General features: G+C 38.9%; 2 protein-coding genes across 2 annotated transcripts; one reads left to right on the top strand and one right to left on the bottom strand.

Annotated features, from left to right (window-relative positions):
- The first annotated feature begins 6,874 nt into the window (after positions 1 to 6,874).
- Positions 6,875 to 9,079, top strand: LOC120132082 (proteoglycan 4-like). Its single transcript, XM_039148921.1, has 2 exons — positions 6,875 to 8,584; positions 8,621 to 9,079. The coding sequence occupies exons 1-2, from the start codon at positions 6,875 to 6,877 to the stop codon at positions 9,059 to 9,061; spliced, it is 2,151 nt and encodes a 716-aa protein (XP_039004852.1). The 3' UTR covers positions 9,062 to 9,079.
- Positions 9,080 to 9,581: 502 nt separating this feature from the next.
- On the bottom strand, positions 9,582 to 12,573 carry LOC120132083 (pentatricopeptide repeat-containing protein At5g10690-like). The gene is made up of 8 exons (XM_039148922.1): positions 12,201 to 12,573; positions 11,848 to 11,916; positions 11,423 to 11,558; positions 10,979 to 11,211; positions 10,650 to 10,727; positions 10,214 to 10,282; positions 9,874 to 10,081; positions 9,582 to 9,685 (listed from the first exon to the last, which is right to left on the bottom strand). Exons 1-8 carry the CDS (start codon positions 12,204 to 12,206, stop codon positions 9,582 to 9,584), a joined length of 903 nt encoding a protein of 300 aa, XP_039004853.1. The 5' UTR covers positions 12,207 to 12,573.
- Positions 12,574 to 18,522: the final 5,949 nt, after the last annotated feature.

Here is an 18,522-nt window from a genome sequence, read left to right on the forward strand (position 1 = left end):
GTTTTGCCACCAGCCATGGACAGAAGGCTACCTGGCCGACCAAAAAGTCACGATCGTATACCGTCTAAGTGTGAAGAGAAGAAGAGATCGACATGTAGTCGGTGCAAGGAAAGTGGTCATACAAGGTTGACATGTGGATCACCAGTGCCATCAAAATCATCTTTTCCTCTACCAAAATATGGATCCTCATCAAAATCCAAAGCTCATATGGTGTCAAGCAAAAGGCAATCATCTTTAAAATCCCAATCACAATTGGCTTCACCTTTTGGGACTGTTAACTTAGGTGATTTTTAAATGCAAACGTTGTATTATGTGGATTTTATGTGTGAACTTTTAACATTTTCAGTTGAATTAATGACTCAGGCCAACCATTTTGACTTAACCAACTCTTGTTATTCAGTTGTTATCACTTATTAGGCATGCATTTGACTATCGCAACACGGAAATTACAATCGCAACGAGAGAATCGCAATGCGAAATGAAAATCCCAACAAGAAAATCGCAATGCGGAAATGAAAATCGCAATGCGAAATGAAAATCGCAATGCGAAATGAAAATCGCAACGAGAGAATCGCAATGCGGAAATGAAAATCGCAATGTGAAATGAAAATCGCAACGAGAGAATCGCAATGCGAAATGAAAATCGCAACGAGAGAATCGCAATGCGGAAATGAAAATCGCAATGCGAAATGAAAATCGCATTGCGATTCTCTCGTTGCGATTTTCATTTCCGCATTGCGATTTTCATTTCGCATTGCGATTCTCTCGTTGCGATTTTCATTTCGCATTGCGATTTTCATTTCAACATAATGCAGATTGAAATCAACAAAATCAACCATTACATTTCAATCAATTAAACAAGCACAAATAAGAATTATGTTCGCATCAATTACACAAATCAACTTTTACAAATCATCTTTTACAAATCAATTAAACAATCAAAAAATAAGCAATAATTCTTATTTCCAATCATCTACTATTGAATCAACTTTTACAAATCAATTAAACAATCAAAAAACAATCAATTAAACTATTGAATCAACTTTTGCAGCCATACATTATTTTCACGCAGTTCACTTATGAGATTAACCTGCAGAAACCAAACATTTGCTCAAACAACACTTTCTACACATCTAAAACCTACAAACAGCAAATTATTCTATTCTAGGTACTTAACCAAACATTTTCAAACCAAAAGTCTATAAACTTACCAATTGTTTATGGACATTTTTATAACGCGGATGCAGGTAGGCATCGTCTCGTATATATCGATTTAGCCATATAATGCCGAAACCACAAGCCTACTGCAGCTCTATCTTTATCGGTGGGAGGTAGATACTTGGTGTTTCCCGTCGTCAAACGCTCCAACGCCAAGCATACGAGAGGACCACAATCTCCTCTGGCTCCTCCCGTTTGTTGTGGCGCGGTCTCGTCTCTAATAACTGTAATATTGAGCTTCTTTGGCTTCTTGTTTCCAGAACGAGTCCAATAATTGATCGCATCCAAGAATTTAGCCAAATGAGAGCTCCATCCCTTAATAATATCTCTTAAATCAGCCAATGATATGTAATTTATCATGCTGTCATACACTATTGTCTTCAGGGATGGGAGCTTAAGCTCGACTAATCCAATGTTTACGTTCCAAAACAGGGATAAACACCTGCAATCATAAGTAATAATTCATTCATTTGCGCACTTATTTCATAAAACCTTTAAACTCAATCTAAAATAAATACTAACCTTATCGACCTCCCACCATGCAGGATAAAGTTTAGCTTGTCCATTGCCCAAATCAAATGATTCATCTCGTGCATTCTTCAAGTGAACGGCGTTAAAAGACGTCGGCATAATTGTATATCGTATATTTTTATTTTTCTTAAGTTTTCTTATTATTAGAAGACGTGTCACCCACGCATCGATATGCTGTTTTACAAAAAAAGACATATATTAGTGACTTACATAAATTTAAAAAAAAAATAATCAAATTGAAATATAAGAAAAATATAAGACTTACCCCCCCATCGAAATAGCCATTGTCTTCGACCCCTAATAATACGCCCACCAAGACCGATCAAGCAACAAATAGATATCATCGGTGAGCTTGCATATGTCAGTGAAACACCCCTGGCTCCGCTCATGTAGATAAAAATCAACTGCGGTCTTAGCCCAAAGGGTGTTATCCATAATTGTGTCCGGTAGTTGTTTCCTCTCCTCTTCAGATACCGGTATGGTACTGGCCGGTAACTCATACGAGAGCCAACTTGAATCCATCATGTCTGGCACGTCAGAGGGTTTCTCAAGAAGCCTACATATGACGCCATGTGAATCGGGCTCTTGAATGGTGGGAGGGACCTCTTCAATGATGACAGTGGCCTCTTGAACGGTGGGAGGGGACTCTCGAGGAATGATAGGGGGGCATCTTCAACGATAGGAGTGGACTCTTGAGGGATGACAGGCGAGTCGGGATTCTTCTTGCGGTGTCTTCGCACTATTGGGGTGTACGGAGACTTAATAGCACGTGCACGCTGTCTGATGCGTGAACTCCGTCGTGCAAGCATAACCCGACGTAAAGCATCCACTCTATCGGGCCGCTAAATAATTAAATACAAAAATCAGTAAATAAACAGACATGATATTTAAACAGTGAAAACAAAGACAAATATGTTTCAAACTTGCATTATATTCACCCAAGTCATTATTCTATCATAGTTCACAAAATGCATCAGATAACAAAGAAAAATATGTTTCAAACTAATACCCTGAAGTTAGTATTTGTCTTTGTTTTGTCTATTGGTTGAAGTAATGCAATCCATTCAAGTTTCAATTTGCAGAAGAAGAATAGTTTACTTTCGCAACACGAAACTTAAAATCGCAACGCGAAATGAGAATCGCAACGAGAAACCAAAATCACAACGCGAAACCAAAATCGCAACGCTAAATGAAAATCGCAACGACAGAATCGCAATGCGAAATGAAAATCGCAACAAGAGAATCGCAATGCGATTTTGGTTTAGCGTTGCGATTTTGTCGTTGCGATTTTGGTTTCGCGTTGCGATTCTGTCGTTGCGATTTTCATTTCGCGTTGCGATTCTCTCGTTGCGATTTTAAGTTTCGTGTTGCGAAAGTAAACTATTTCTTCTTCTGCAAATTGAAACTTGAATGGATTGCATTACTTCAACCAATAGACAAAACAAAGACAAATACTGACTTCAGGGTATTAGTTTAGCAGAATTGGCAGCAACCGAACAAATTTACTTTTAACCAAAAGACAAAACAAAGACAAATACTATTTCACAGTGTTAAAGAATACACAGTTTAGCAGATTTGGCAGCAACCGAACAAATTTACTTTCAACCAAAAGACAAAACAAAGACAAATACTATTTCACAGTGTTAAAGAATACACAGTTTAGCAGAATTGGCAGCAACCGAACAAATTTACTTTCAACCAAAAGACAAAACAAAGACATACTATTTCACAGTGTTAAAGAATACACAGTTTAGCAGAATTGGCAGCAACCGAATAAATTTACTAAGCAATCTAAGTGAAATGGCTAATCTAAGTGAAATTACGAGTAAATTTATCATTAAGTTAAATATGGAAAATCTTAAACTTACCTCGTTGCGTAGAGTATGAACCTCATTCTGCAACGATACTATCATCTCACGTAGAGCGGCAACCTCACCATGTAAAGTTGACACCTCCACACGCCATGCACCATCGTTATCGCGTAGAGTACCGATCTCCTCACTCAATGCATTGACCTCATCACGTAACTCATCCCGTGGAGGTGGAGAACAAGGAGATAAATGTCGTGGCCTCTTTACCGGTCGCCTATCATGAGGTGATGGTGGAGAAGAGGCTCGATGATGTGACGGGATAGGTGATGGCTCTCGTTCTAGAGGTGTATAGTCGGGTCGATCGGGTGATGGCTCTGGGTGAGGTGATGGCTCTCGAATTGAAGGAAGTGGATGCTGCTCATCATCCGTGCCATCAAAAAAACTCTGACTAGCTTGCCACCAATCAGTGGCAAGCTCTTCCTCCGTGGGTGTCAGTCTTTGTAATGGAATGTTGGCCTCCTAACAATATAAAAACTCAAACAAAGTTAAACGTCTACTATTAATAACTTGTTTATATATTATATGAAAGTATTTGTGTTAACTTACATTATTTATTGTCGCATATGGTATTAAGTCTTCCCAATCCAACAGATTTTTCCTCTTCCAGGAAATAGCCCTGGGAATATCATTTGACGTTTTTATTGCATATGTACGCATGCTGGGGAAAGCCTCGAATATCCAAATCTACAAACAATATAATAACAAAATTAGTAATTGTTAAATAATTAATTATAATTTTAGAAACATTATATAGAAATTCTTACCTTAAAGGCCCAAACAAAGCCTGACAAAGTGTATTTCGACCCATCGCCACGCAAACTTTTGCGGTCATCAAAGGCAGTAGACAACTTAGTCCAGGTAGCTTTCCATATATACGAACCCCACGGAAACAGATTCCATGCATTCAGGTCCTCTACCAATATTATTAGCTCCCGAGGAATAGGTTGTCTGGCCTCTCTGCCTAAAAAGCCGGCATACACAAGTTGTAGAAGGCATACTCGGACAACATCGACGTCATCCATCCGAGTGAAACCAGCTTTCTTATTAAACAATTTCTTCAGATCGTCGACGTGTAGGTTCGGCTTCTCCATTGACTCATCCGGAAAAACCCGGGATAACCATGATGGGCGGGCGATATGACGAGTGTACCGGCCTACATCATCGTGTCCGAATCGTAGACCAGTGATTAAGCAGAACTCCTTCCGCCCAAAACAAGTATACGCTGGTGGAAAATGAAACCATATCTCTTCCTCACCACGTTGTATACTGTCGGGTAGATTTGATGTCATGGTCTGAAGCCACAAATGGGTCAAATTAGCATCTCCACCCGGATGCTGTACTCTCAGCCATGGCCCGAAGCAGGTTTCCTCAAACAATTGTCTTTGTCCAGGTGAAAGCTTCGAAGCAATTGTAGTGGCTAGGCTAACTTTATTCCTTAATGTCAATGAAGCCGAAAAAAATTTCTACAAAAACAATAAACATACCAAGTTAGATATACCAAAAACTACACTGTGAAGATATACCAAAAACAATAAACATAAAAAGTAGTAGTTTATTCTTGAAACTAAAATTTGCAACACTGTTTTGTCTTTTGGTTGAAATGAAAATCGCAACTAGAGAATGACTGTCGCAACGAGAGAAATGAAAATCGCAACGCGAAATGAAAATCGCAACGAGAGAATCGCAACGCGAAATGAAAATCGCAATGCGATTTTGGTTTCGCGTTGCGATTCTCTCGTTGCGATTTTCATTTTTCTCGTTGCAGATAGTCATTTTCACGTTGCGATTTTCATTTATCTCGTTGCGACTCTTCTGCAAATTGAAACTTGAATGGATTGCATTACTTCAACCAAAAGACAGAACAAAGACAAAGACAAATACTAACTTGAAAATCGCAACGAGAGAATATCAACGCGAAATGAAAATCGCAACGAGAGAATCGTAACGCGAAATGAAATCTAAGTGAAATGGTTAATCTATTATTGAAATGACCAGTAAACTTATCATCAGTTTCAATATGAAAAACCTACAATAATGCAAAAAATTCAAAATAAAAATAATTAAAAAAACTAACACTCGGAGGTTGATTTTCCATTTCTGAATATTGTGAGGGATTTCTGACCGTGAATGGTTGTGAGGGATTTCGCCGGAGATGGGGACGAAAATCTTCGGAGATGGGGACGGATTTCGCCGTAGAGAGTGAGAGATGGAGATGGGACTGAGTTGTGATTTTAGGTTTTAGGTTATGAGTTGCGATTACGGGATTTTGTCTTAATATTCGTTTTTGTAATTTGAAAATAAAATACGCGTAGCGATTATAATGGCGCTTTAAAAATCGCATTGCGATTTACGGATACGCGTTGCGATTTTACGTATTGTCGTTGCGATTTACGGATACGCGTTGCGATATACGGATACGCATTGCGATTTACGGATACGCGTTGCGATTTACGGATACACGTTGCGATTTACGGATACGCGTTGCGATTTATGTGTTCGCGTTGCGATTTTCATATTCGCGTTGCGATTCTGGAAAATCGCAATGCGAATTTGTACTATCGCATTGCGATTGTCAAGAATCGCGTTGCGATTTTGGAAACTGATTTGCGATTCTGGGGATCGCGTTGCGATTTTTATTTCGCGTTGCGATTTTGTTGGTCATTTTGGCAAATCCAAAAAAAGTTGGTTAAAATCGTATATTATAAGACATTTTTGGTCACTGAGGCGATTTTCTCTTACTATTATTATTATTATTATTATTATTATTATTATTATTATTATTATTATTATTATTAAGATAATAAAAATAATAGAGAAAATAAAGATGAATGATAGACATTCATTATTTTATTATTATTATTCATTGATTTAACATGTTTTAAATTGAGCAGCACTTGTATATAGCAATGGAGGTGGGTGGCTTCAACAAATGTACCTAAAATGAGCCGAGCCAATAGGGGTACGGCCAAGGAAATTTGGTTGAAAAGGTCAAAAAGAATTCCCCAATTTTGTGGGATGATTTTAATGCCCTGTATTCATGTATGTACGGACGTACACCATTGAGTTGTCCGACATTGTCGCTCCTTTGTATTTTGATACCCCTTTTATCAAACAAATAAAACAAACCAATTTATCCTTTATCCACCTCCTTGTTTTTCCTTTTTCTTCTTCATATACGACAACTCTTCTTTGTGTCAAATCATTTCAATCATTTGGTCCCTAAATTTTGGTCTCATTTGTCCCGTCTCGTTTACATGGCAACCGCAAGCAAAGAAGCGAGCGCATCGGTGAAAGGGAAGAGCGGAACTTCACCTACAAATTCGAAGCCTTCTCCGAGAAAGCCCGCCTCTTCCTCTACACCTTCCGGTTCCACTGAAAAACAATTGCCAAACTATCTCAAGCCAACGAGAAGTTCACGCACTGATGCTGCTGCTGCTGCCAAGGCTACAAAGAAACCTGCGACCGAAGACCCCTCCCAAAGCCCCAGTGTTATCAGGAGAAGGTCACTTGATAGGCCTCCGTCGGCTGCTCGAGCTCAGAAGGAACTTGAATCTCCAGTTCGTCCTAAAACGGCAACAGCAGCAACATCCTCGTCTCGTTCTTTGACTTCGAAACCTGGTGCTGCACCCAAGGCGCCCTTGGAGAGGGTTGCCAAAAAGCCAAATGCTCCGACGAAATCACAGGCATCGACGGTGTCTTCGTCTAGGAGCTCGCACAAGTCTCCTACTACTACTAGTGCTACTAGCACTAAGACTAGGAGGGGACGATCGACTCCTCCTTCGGCTTCAAAGAAACCTCCTAGCAGTCCTGATAGAAAGGAAGCCCAGACTGTTGAAACCGAGCGTGAAAATAAAGAAAATTTGGGTCATCAAGTTGAGCCCGAGCCTGAGACTGAGGAGGTTGTGAAAGATGAACAAGGTGAAGTGGATGATACAGAAACACCAAAAACTGATCAGGGTGAAGCAAATGGCACCAGAACACCAAAATCTGATAGGGGTGAAGCGGATGATGCGAGAACACCAAAATCTGATAGGAGTCAAGCGGATGATGCGAGAACACCAAAATCTGATGGGGGTGAAGCGGATGATGCGAGAACACCAAAATCTGATGGGGGTGAAGCGGATGATGCTAGAACACCAAACGCTGGTCAAGATGAATTGAATGATGCCATAGCACCAAATGCTGATCAAGGTGGAGCGTATGATGCCATAGCACCAAACGCTGATCAAGGTGAAGCGGATGGTGCCAATCTACCAAAAGCTGAAGAGAGTGGAACCGCGAAAGCCAAGGTCGTCGTGGAAGACGAAGATTCTACTCAAGTCACAAGTGTTGTTGATAGAGGAGGACAAGATACCGATGATATTTCTAGTGCAATTTCGGAACAACAAAACGGAAGTAATATTTCTAGTGCAGTTTCGGAACAACGAAATGAAGGAGATATTTCTAGTGCAGTTTCGAAACAACAAAATGAACCTGATATTTCCAGTGCAGTGTCGGAACAACAAAAAGAACTCGATGGTTCTAGTGCAGCTTCGGAACGACGAAATGAACATGAGCCTATGCCTGACCCTGAACCTGAGCCTCATACTGAAACAGTGAAAGATAAGGTTGAGGAAGTAAAATCTGATCATATTCGGCAGCATAATGGTGGAGATAAGGAGAATCTAATCCAAGAGGAAATCATTGATGGTGATAACCCCCAACAGGAAAAGGCTCATCGTAAGGATAGAGAGGCGACAACTGAAACCGAACATGGGGTAGAGCATGATGTAACCGAAGAGGTGGGTTCCACTAAAGAAATCGAAGAAAAAGAAGAACCTAGGCAGGAGGAGGACAATGAAGTCAGCCTGCAGCAGAGGCTTGAATTCAGTATAGAAGAAACGGTTCAAGAATTAGATGCAAAGCAAAAGGCAGAGCCTGAGGCAGAAACAAAGACAGAGGTAAAGGCGGAAGCAAAGACAGAGGTAAAGGCGGAAGCAAAGACAGTGGTAAAGGCAGAGCCAAAGACAGAGGTAAAGGAAAAGGCAGACACAGAGGCAGAGACGGTGATAATGGAAAAACAAAAGACAGAGGTAAAGGCAGAAGCCAAGGCAGTGGTAAAGGAAGTGCCAAAAACAGAGTTAAAGGCGGAAGCCAAGACAGTGGTAAAGGCAGAGCCAAAAACAGAGGTAAAGGCAGAACCAAAGACAGAGGCAAAGACAGTGGTAAAGGCAGAGGCAGACACAGTGGGAAAGACAGTAGTAAAGGTTAAGCCAAAGAAGGCAAATATTATCGTCAAGAGCCAAGTACAAGGAACGAAGGTATCTGCAACACCGTACAATAATGTGATCGAAGAAACAGCCACTAAGCTAGTACAACAGAGGAGGAACAAAGTTCTCGCACTGGCTGGGGCATTTCAAAATGTCATAGATAAAGAAACTTCTAAAGCCAGATCAACATGATTTTCCTCCAAAATGGGTAGTGATATAAATGATCAAACCATTTCCTGAGATTCATTCAACTGCGATCAACACTTCGTACACAACTCAATGATGTTTATTTTCTTTAAAATTTTCTTCCAACTTTCCGTTATTCTTGCATGCAACTCAATGCAGCAAGGATTTGAAAGAATTTAATGTAATAGATTATCCAAAGGGCTAGAATTAATTACTCAATGTGGAAAATGGTAATGACCCAAAACTTGCCAAAGCTTATCCACAGTGGGGAACAAATCAGCAAGTAATAAACACGAAACACTCTTATTTACATGAGTTATGGCGATCTCAGCTTTGTTAAAAAAAAAGTAGAAGACAATAAAGGCATCAAAACATCGCTAAACTTCTATGAACTTATTGTTTTTGTTTCAAGACCACTGGTACAGGTGTCACAAGGTTATATAATTGTTCAGCAGTAAAAACACCAACTGCCCTAGACCCATGCGTGGTGCCATTCAAGTTGCTATGTTTTACAACAATAACCATTTTATACTTCTTTTCCAAAACTAGATCGACTACGTGACCAATAGTTGTTGTCGTTGTAACACAAGGAGGTGGACTTCTCATCATTGTTGAAAGTGGGGCATTCATCTGCACAGGATCAACAGAAGTTTCAGATGAATTATCGCCAATTATAAATTTCATACAGTTCATCAATCATCACCCCAACACAAGTACTAAACAGAAATACGGTTCATAAATTATTATATCAAGCAGGACAATGCAGCAAGATGAATAATCGAACAAAATCAAGGAAGTCGTGAAATGGGGTTATAAACCAATCATGTTTATATTAGCTAGCAACAAGGGTGTTAGTAACTCGCAACAATTTTCACGGTAGTCATCTATACGGTAGTCATCTATAATAGGAACAAGTGTCTCTCTATATAAGCGCATTACTACCCTCTTCAACTCCAAAGTGCCGGGTAGAGGCCTAGCTGTTTCAAATGGCATCATGATGCTCTCAATAGGATCACCTGGCAACACCTGAATATTGGAAATCTTGGTAATTCAACCAAAAACTTTACAGTTTATCAGGACTTGGCACATTGAAACTGCTAGTTGCAGGCACCATCTAATTAGCTCCACCAAGCCAATGGACTGGAAAAGACCATGTACCTGAGGAAGTAAGTAAGGACTGAGCATAGATTTGGTAAATCCCAGAAGAGCCTCTAGACGCAAAGCCACCTGAAATAGCAGAAGTAGATTGAAGGAGGTGAACATGTTTTAACTAAACAGCATACTAACATCTTTTAAAAAAAGGGGGGGAATCATTTCAAGGCAAAGGATATTTTTTCCAAAAGAATTTCAAATATTTGAGAAATTTTGACAGGTAATATCAAACTAAATTAGGTGCAATCCAGATTATTCCCATCAAACTAAATAAACAGGAGCATGGGGAATACCAGAATTATTGGATCAATAGAAACTAGGGTATTTCAGCACATTTTCAACAAGGGCAACATACTGTCATCCATTTCAAATATCTTATATATTCAATAGGTCAGATATTGTATCTCTTGTTTTCCTTAGTGTATAAGAATGAATTCCGTACCATGCCTCCACGACTGGTCCATGATATACACTTCCATCTGTTAATAATTTTTGAAAGATTCTCCAAAACTGCATCAATCTGATAGAAAAGGGAAAATATTATAACTCAAAATTTCCAAGCACGAGAATTCCCTTTAGTCTTTATATGGGACAACCTAGAGGTGGAGAAACAAAATCAATGAAAGTCATGCACTGAAGTTGGAAGAGAGACATAGTCTTACCACATCAGTTCATGCGGTACAAGCAGATGAGACAATTACTCCTAATTAGTTTGTGAGCTATGCATCAGAAAATGCAATGCCAACTATCATGTGTAGATGGACCGAGTACCTGTCCATTATTTAAAGCAGACTCCATAAGAAGATGATCAGCTTCTTGTTGAACAGCCAGGGAGATGGTTCCAGCGGAATCTGGCCACAAGCGCTTATGCAGATTTTTAACCATAATGTAATCCCCTCGACCGGCAAAAGCACGCATCATGGAGATATAAAGGTGAGGCTTTGGCCTCAAGCCCTCATTTGCACCAGCCCGCTTTAATATTTCTCCAAATATGCAAAGAGCATCTAGGTTTTTGTATATATAAATAAAAATCAGTATACGGATATTTAAATTTGCCTTCGAGTTACATCCAATTCGGATAAACTTTATACATGTACCATGTAAATGTAATCAGCAAGTGAACTGATATAGGATGTAAAATTTTAGGTCGGGTCCCATTCACAATAAGATACAATCATGACCCTTGCACATTCTGAAACAATATCAAGAACATACCCTTGATTGAACTACAATTTAGCATGGCATCAACCATTGAAGTAAATGCAGTACGATCAATGAACAAATCATGACGAGATTTCATCTCCAACACAATCTTCTGAACTGAATGAAGATCCTTAGCTTGCCCAAAACCCTGCACAGATATAAAGTAAAAGGCTAAATTTTTTCATAAATTTATTGGTCATAAAAGAGCAATATACATATTTCAAGTGCATTCACTACAAAACAACGAAGATCTCAGAAATACAAAAGGGATTACCGAATAAGATTTAGAGTATTAACTGCTTTCGTCAATATCATAGTGAATGTTGCAATATAAAAGGTTCTCATATTTAAAGAAACCTTCTACATTTAAAAGTTTGAAAGGTAAAGTGCTCATTTATTTAATTGTTTAAACATAAATAAACTCAATACTAACTTGCCTTCAACAGTGTGGTGTAAGTAACAACATCCGGATAAAGATCTGAATGGCAAAACCGCTGTGCTTTATCCTGGAAAAAATGCAAGTATAAATATTTAGGTCAACCAGAAAATTCCTTTGATTATTCTTTTTACTTGCATGTGGGAGGCTCTAAGCTAGCCTTTCAAATAAGGACTCAAGCTGCCCTCCATTACTTTTCATTACTATTCAATACAAGTTTAATCCCTCGCCATAAGTATGACTTACACAATTCATGAATAGATCCTACACCTATGAAGGACACTAACTAGTGCAATGAAAAGTAATGGACAAGAAAATAATGGACCAAATTCAACCCACAAATAAGTGTTTGACCTTCATTTCCTTAAAAAATCATATTGCAGCATCTAAACTTTCTGCCTTGACACGTGCAAAGATCAGAGTATTGTATGTCAGTCTATCAGGCTTCAGCCCAAGATGTAGTATTTCTTCCTGCAGGTTTATTGCAGCCTGTAGAGACCCTTTGCTTATGTATCCCTGGGAGTTTTAGAGGAGAGGGAAAGAAAGAAAACATAGATTAATCTTCAATAATAGATATTTTAACCAGCAAGCAAAGCACCATAAGTAAACTTTTGAGGAAAACTTAATCCCGTAAATTAGTCTCTTTGCAGTTCTATAGGCCAGATAGAAACCTTCATTAGCAAATTGAAGTCAATATTGAAGGACTTCCTCCTTCACGAAGACGAAAACCACAGCGGGCAAGAAGACCATTAGCACGGCGAAGGTCTCCTGCACTAAAGTAGATTATGTATAACATTATCAGTAATGCCGAAGTTATTCCTTACAAGGATATACTTAAAAACAGGAAAAAGGTAGCCTTCTAAAGTCTTTGGCAAACGATGTCGAACTGGAGAAGAAGAAGAAGAAGAAAAAGATGACGAAGACGATAAAATATTGTGATGGTGGAAAGGTTTAGAATTTGATGGTAAAGGCAGGAACGCGTGGAGTTGAGGCATTGTTTGGCAGCTGGGAGAGCGCTGCAATGCATCAGCCAGTGGTGGCCATGCAAATTGCTAATGATTCGCAAACAGGCAGAGAAGACAGGAAGAGTAAAGAGATCTATAGCAGAAACTCTTTAAATTAAGAGAAAATAACCTCAGTGACCAAAAATCTCATATAATATACGATTTTAACCAATTTTTTTCGGATTTGTCAAAATGACCAACAAAATCGCAATACGATCGCTAATTCGCAACGCGATCTCCATTATCGCAAATCAGTTTCCAGATTCGCAATGCGATTATGACTATCGCAATGCAATTTTCCAATTTCGCGTTGCGATTTTCCCAATTCGCAATGCGAATAAGTAAATCGCAATACAAATTTGGAAAATCGCAACGCGGTACTGACTATCGCAACGCGATAATACAAAATCGCAACGCGATACTGACTTTCGCAACTCGATACTTAATTTCGCAACTCAATACTGACTTTCGCAACGAGATAATACATAATCGCAATGCGATTTTCAAAGCGCCATTAGTATCGCAAAGCGTATTTTATTTTCAAATTTCAAACACGAATATTAATATATTGGAACACTGAACCGTCCACAGTATATCCTGTAATCGCAACTCATAACCTAAAATCTAAAATCACAACTCAGTCACATCTCCATCTCTCACTCTCTCACCCATCTCCGACGAAATTCGTCCCCATCTCCGGCAAAATCCATCTATCTCCATCTCTCAGAGGCACCCTCACAATCAGAAATGGAAAATCAACCAAATCAACCACCGATGGTTAGTTTTTTTAATTATTTTCTTTTTGAAATTTTTGCATTATTATTAGGTTTTTCATATTGAAATTGATGATAAGTTTACTGGTAATTTCAATAATAGATTAACCATTTCACTTAGATTGCTTATTAAATCAACCGAGAATCGCAACGCGAAATGAAAATCGCAACGACAAAATCGCAACGCGATTTTATTCTCTCGTTGCGATAGTCAAATTCGCGTTGCGATTGTCATTTTCGTGTTGCGATTTTCATTTTCAGAAACTATTCTTCTTCTGTAAATTGGAACTTGAATGAATTGCATTACTTCAACCAAAAAACAAAGACAAATAAGAAATTCACAGTGTTGCAAATTTAAGTTTGAAGAATAAACTACTACTCTTTATGTTTATTATTGTTTTTGGTATATCTTCACAGTGTAGTTTTTGGTATATCTAACTTAGTATGTTTATTGTTTTTGTAGAACTTTTATTCAGCTCAATTGACCTTAAGAAATAAAGTCAGCCTGGCCAAAACAATTGCATCGAAGCTTTCACCTGCACAAAGAAAAATGTTTGAGGATACTTGCTTCGGGCCATGGCTGAAAGTACAACATCCCGGTGGAGATGCGATGTTGACACACCTATTTCTTCAAAACATGACTAGGGATCTACCATATACTATACAACGTCGTGATGAAGATATATGATTTAATTTTCCACCGACGTATACGTGTTTTGGGCGGGAGGAGTTTTGCTTAATCACCGGTCTACGCTTCGGACACGATGATGTAGGTCGGTACACTAGACACATTACCCGCCCATCATGGTTATCCCGGGTTTTTCCTGAGCTGGAGAGGCCGAATCTACACGTGGAAGACCTGACGATATTATTGAATAAGAAAAATGGTTTTACTCGGATGGATGACGTCGATGTTGTCCGAGTATGCCTTCTAATACTTTTGCATGCCGGCTTTTTAGGCAGAGAGGCCAGACAACCTATTCCGAATGATCTAATCAAATTGGTAGAAGACCTAAATGCGTGGAACCTGTTTCCATGGGGCTCGTATTTATGGAAAGCTACATGGAATAAGTTATCGTCTGCCTTGGATGATCGAAAAAGTTTGCATGGCGATGGTTCCAAATACACTTTGACATGCTTTATTTGGGCCTTTAAGGTAAGAATTTTTATATAATGTTTCCAAAATTATAAGTAATTATTTAACAATTACTAATGTTTGTTATTATATTGTTTGTAGATTTGGATATTTGAGGCCTTTCCCGCTACGAAGACATAGGCAATAAAAACTTCAAATGATATTCCCAGGGCTATTTCCTGGAAGAGGAAACGGACCTTGCAATGGGAAGATTTACTACGGTATACGACAATAAATAATGTAAGTTAACATAAATACTACCATATGTTTATAAACAAGTTATTACTAGTACACATTTAACTTTGTTTGAGCTTTTATATTGTTAGGATGCCAACACTCCATTACAGAGGCTGACACCCACGGAAGCTGAGCTTGCCACTGATTGGTGGCAAGCTAGTAAGCGTTTTTTTGATGGCACGGATGATGAGCAGCCTCCACTTCGGGAGCCATCACCTCACCCAGAGCTATCACCTCACCCAGAGCCATCACCTGATCGACCCGACTATACACCTCCACAACGACAGCCATCACCTATTCGATCACATCATCGAGCCTTTTCTCTACCATCACCGTAAGATAGGCGACCGACAAAGATGCCACGACGTTTATCTCCCTGTTCTCCACCTCCACGGGATGAGTTAGGAGAGTTATGTGATGAGGTCAATGCCTTGCGTGAGGAGGTCGGTACTTTACGCAAAGACGATGGTGCATGGCGTGTTGAGGTGTCTACTTTACGCGGTGAGGTAGCCGCTCTACGTGAGATGGTAGCATCGTTGCAGAATGAGGTTCATACTCTACGCAACGAGGTAAGTTTAAGATTTTTCATATTTAACTTAATGATAAATTTACTCGTAATTTCACTTAGATTAACCATTTCACTTAGATTGCTTAATAAATTCATTCGGTTGCTGCCAATACTGCTAAACTGTTTTTGTTAGTATTTGTTTTTGGTTTTGTTTTTGTCTTTTGGTTAAAGTAATGCAATCCATTCAAGTTTCAATTTGCAGAAGAAGAATAGTTTACTTTCGCAACACGAAAATGACTATCGCAACGCTGAAATGGCTATCGCAATACGAAATGAAAATCGCAACGACAAAATCGCAATGCGAAATGAAAATCGCAACGACAAAATCGCAACGCGAAATGAAAATCGCAATGCGATTTGTGTTTCGCGTTACGATTTTGTCGTTACGATTTTCATTTCGCATTGCGATTTTGTTGTTGCGATTTTCATTTCACATTGCGATAGCCATTTCCGCGTTGCGATAGTCATTTCCGCGTTGCGATAGTCATTTTCGCGTTGCGAAAGTAAGTTTCGTGTTGCGAAAGTAAACTATTCTTCTTCTTGAATGTTTATATATGTTGTCCTTTTAAATATTTATATAAGTGCTTACTTCTGGAATGTTATCTGATGCATTTTGTGAACTATGATAGAATAATGACTTGGGTGAATACAATGCAAGTTTGAAACATATTTGTCTTTGTTTAATATCATGTCTGTTTATTTACTGATTTATGTATTAATTTTTTTTAGCTGCCCGATAAGGTGGATGCTTTACGTCGGGTTTTCCTTGCACGACGGAGTTCACGCATCAGATGGCGTGCACGTGCTATTACGTCTCCGTTCACCCCAATGGTGCGAAGACTCCACAAGAAGAAGCCTGACTCACATGTCATTCCTCAAGAGTCCCCTCCAATAGTTCAAGAGGCCCCTATCATCCCTCAAGAGTCCCCCCCACCATTCAAGAGGCTACTGTCATCGTTGAAGAGGTCCCTCCCACCATTCCAGAGCCCGATTCACATGAGGTAATATATCGAATTATTGAGAAACCCCCACCGTTGCCAGACATGATGGATGAGAGTTGGCTCTCGTATGAGTTACCGGCTAGTACCCTTTCGGTATCTGAAGTGGAGAGGAGACAACTACCGGAAACAATTCTAGATAATACCCTTTGGGCTAAGACCGCAGCTGATTTTTATCTACATGAGCGGAGCCAAGGGTGTTACACTGACATAAGCAAACTCAACGATGAGATGTATTTGTTGCTTAATCGGTCTTGGTGGGGTTTGTTATTAGGGGTTGAAGACAGTGGCTATTTCGATGGGGAGGTAAGTCTTATATTTGACTTATATATGATTTTGATTAATTTTTTTAAAAATTAATGTAATTCACTAATATATGTCTTTTTTTGTAAAACAACATATCGATGCGTGGGTGTCACGTCTTCTAATAATAAGGAAGCTTAGGAAAAATAAAAAAAAATCGCGATATACAATAATACCGGCGGCTTTTCACGCAGTTCACTTGAAGAATCAACGAGATGAATCATTTTCGTTGGACAATGGACAAGCTAAACTTTATCCTGCATGGTGGGAGGTCGATAAGGTTAGTGTTTATTTTTTAAATTTTTTAAAGGTGTTTATAAATAAGTGCGCAAATAAATGAATTATTACTTATGATTGCAGGTGTTTATCCCTGTTTTGGAACGTCGTCATTGGCTTCTCGTCCAACTTCAGCTCCCATCCCTAAAGATAATAGTATATGACAGCATGATAAATTACATATCACTATCTGATTTGAGAGATATTATCAAGGGATGGAGCTCTCATTTGGCTAAATTCTTGGATGGGATTAATTATTGGACTCATTCTGGACACAAGAAGCCAAAAAAGTTCAATGTCACAGTTGTCAGAGACGATACCGTGCTACAACAATCGCCGGGAGCCAGAGGGGATTGTGGTCCTCTCGTATGCATGTGCTTGGCGCGTTTGACGACGGGAAGCACAGAGTTTGTACCTCCCACCGATAGAGATAGAGCTGCAGTAGGCTTGTGGTTTCGGCATTATATGGCTAGAGCGATATATTCTAGACGCTGCCTACCTACATCCGCGTTATGAAAGTATCCATTGTTAATTGGTAAGTCAAATGCAAGTTTTGTTAACATATATATACTCCTTTTGGTTTGAAAATGTTTGGTTAAGTACCTATAATTCAATAATTTGCTGTTTGTAGGTTTTAGATGTGTAGGAAGTCTTGTTTGAGCAAATGTTTGGTTTTTGCAGGTTAATCCTTAAGTGAGCTGCGTGAAATGGATGTACGGATGCAAAAGTTGATTCATTGATTCAATAATTGATGAGGAAATAAGAATTATTATTATTTTTTGATTGTTTAATTGATTTGTAAAAAATGATTTGTAAATGTTGATTTGTTTAATTGGTGTGTACATAATTCTTATTTGTGCTTGTTTAATTGATTGAAATGTAATAGTTGATTTGTTGATTTTCAATCTGCATTATGTTGAAGGCAAAACAGACTATCGCAACACGAAACTGACTATCGCAACGAGAAAATCGCAATGCGATAGCCATTTTCGCGTTGCGATTTTTTCATTTCGAATTGCGATAGCCATTTTCGCGTTGCGATTTCCCCGTTGAGATAGTGAAATGAATATCTAATAAGTGATAACAACTGAACAGATCATAGCAATGTTCAAACTCAAGTTACTAATACATGCCTAACTGAAAATGTTAAAAGTGAACACATAAAATACACATAATACAACGTTTGCATTTAAAAATCACCTAAGTTAACAGTCCCAAAAGGTGAAGCCGGTTGTGATTGGGATTTTGAAGATGATTGCGATTTTCAGAATCTCGTTGCGATTTTGTATTATCTCGTTTCGATAGTCAGTATCGCATTGCGATTTTCCAAATTCGTATTGCGAATTAGGAAAATCGCAACGCGATACTTACTTTCGCAACGC

The sequence above is a fragment of the Hibiscus syriacus genome, unplaced genomic scaffold, assembly GCF_006381635.1.
Source record: "Hibiscus syriacus cultivar Baekdansim isolate YM2019G1 unplaced genomic scaffold, ASM638163v2 tig00110557_pilon, whole genome shotgun sequence".
Taxonomy (NCBI): Eukaryota; Viridiplantae; Streptophyta; class Magnoliopsida; order Malvales; family Malvaceae; genus Hibiscus; species Hibiscus syriacus.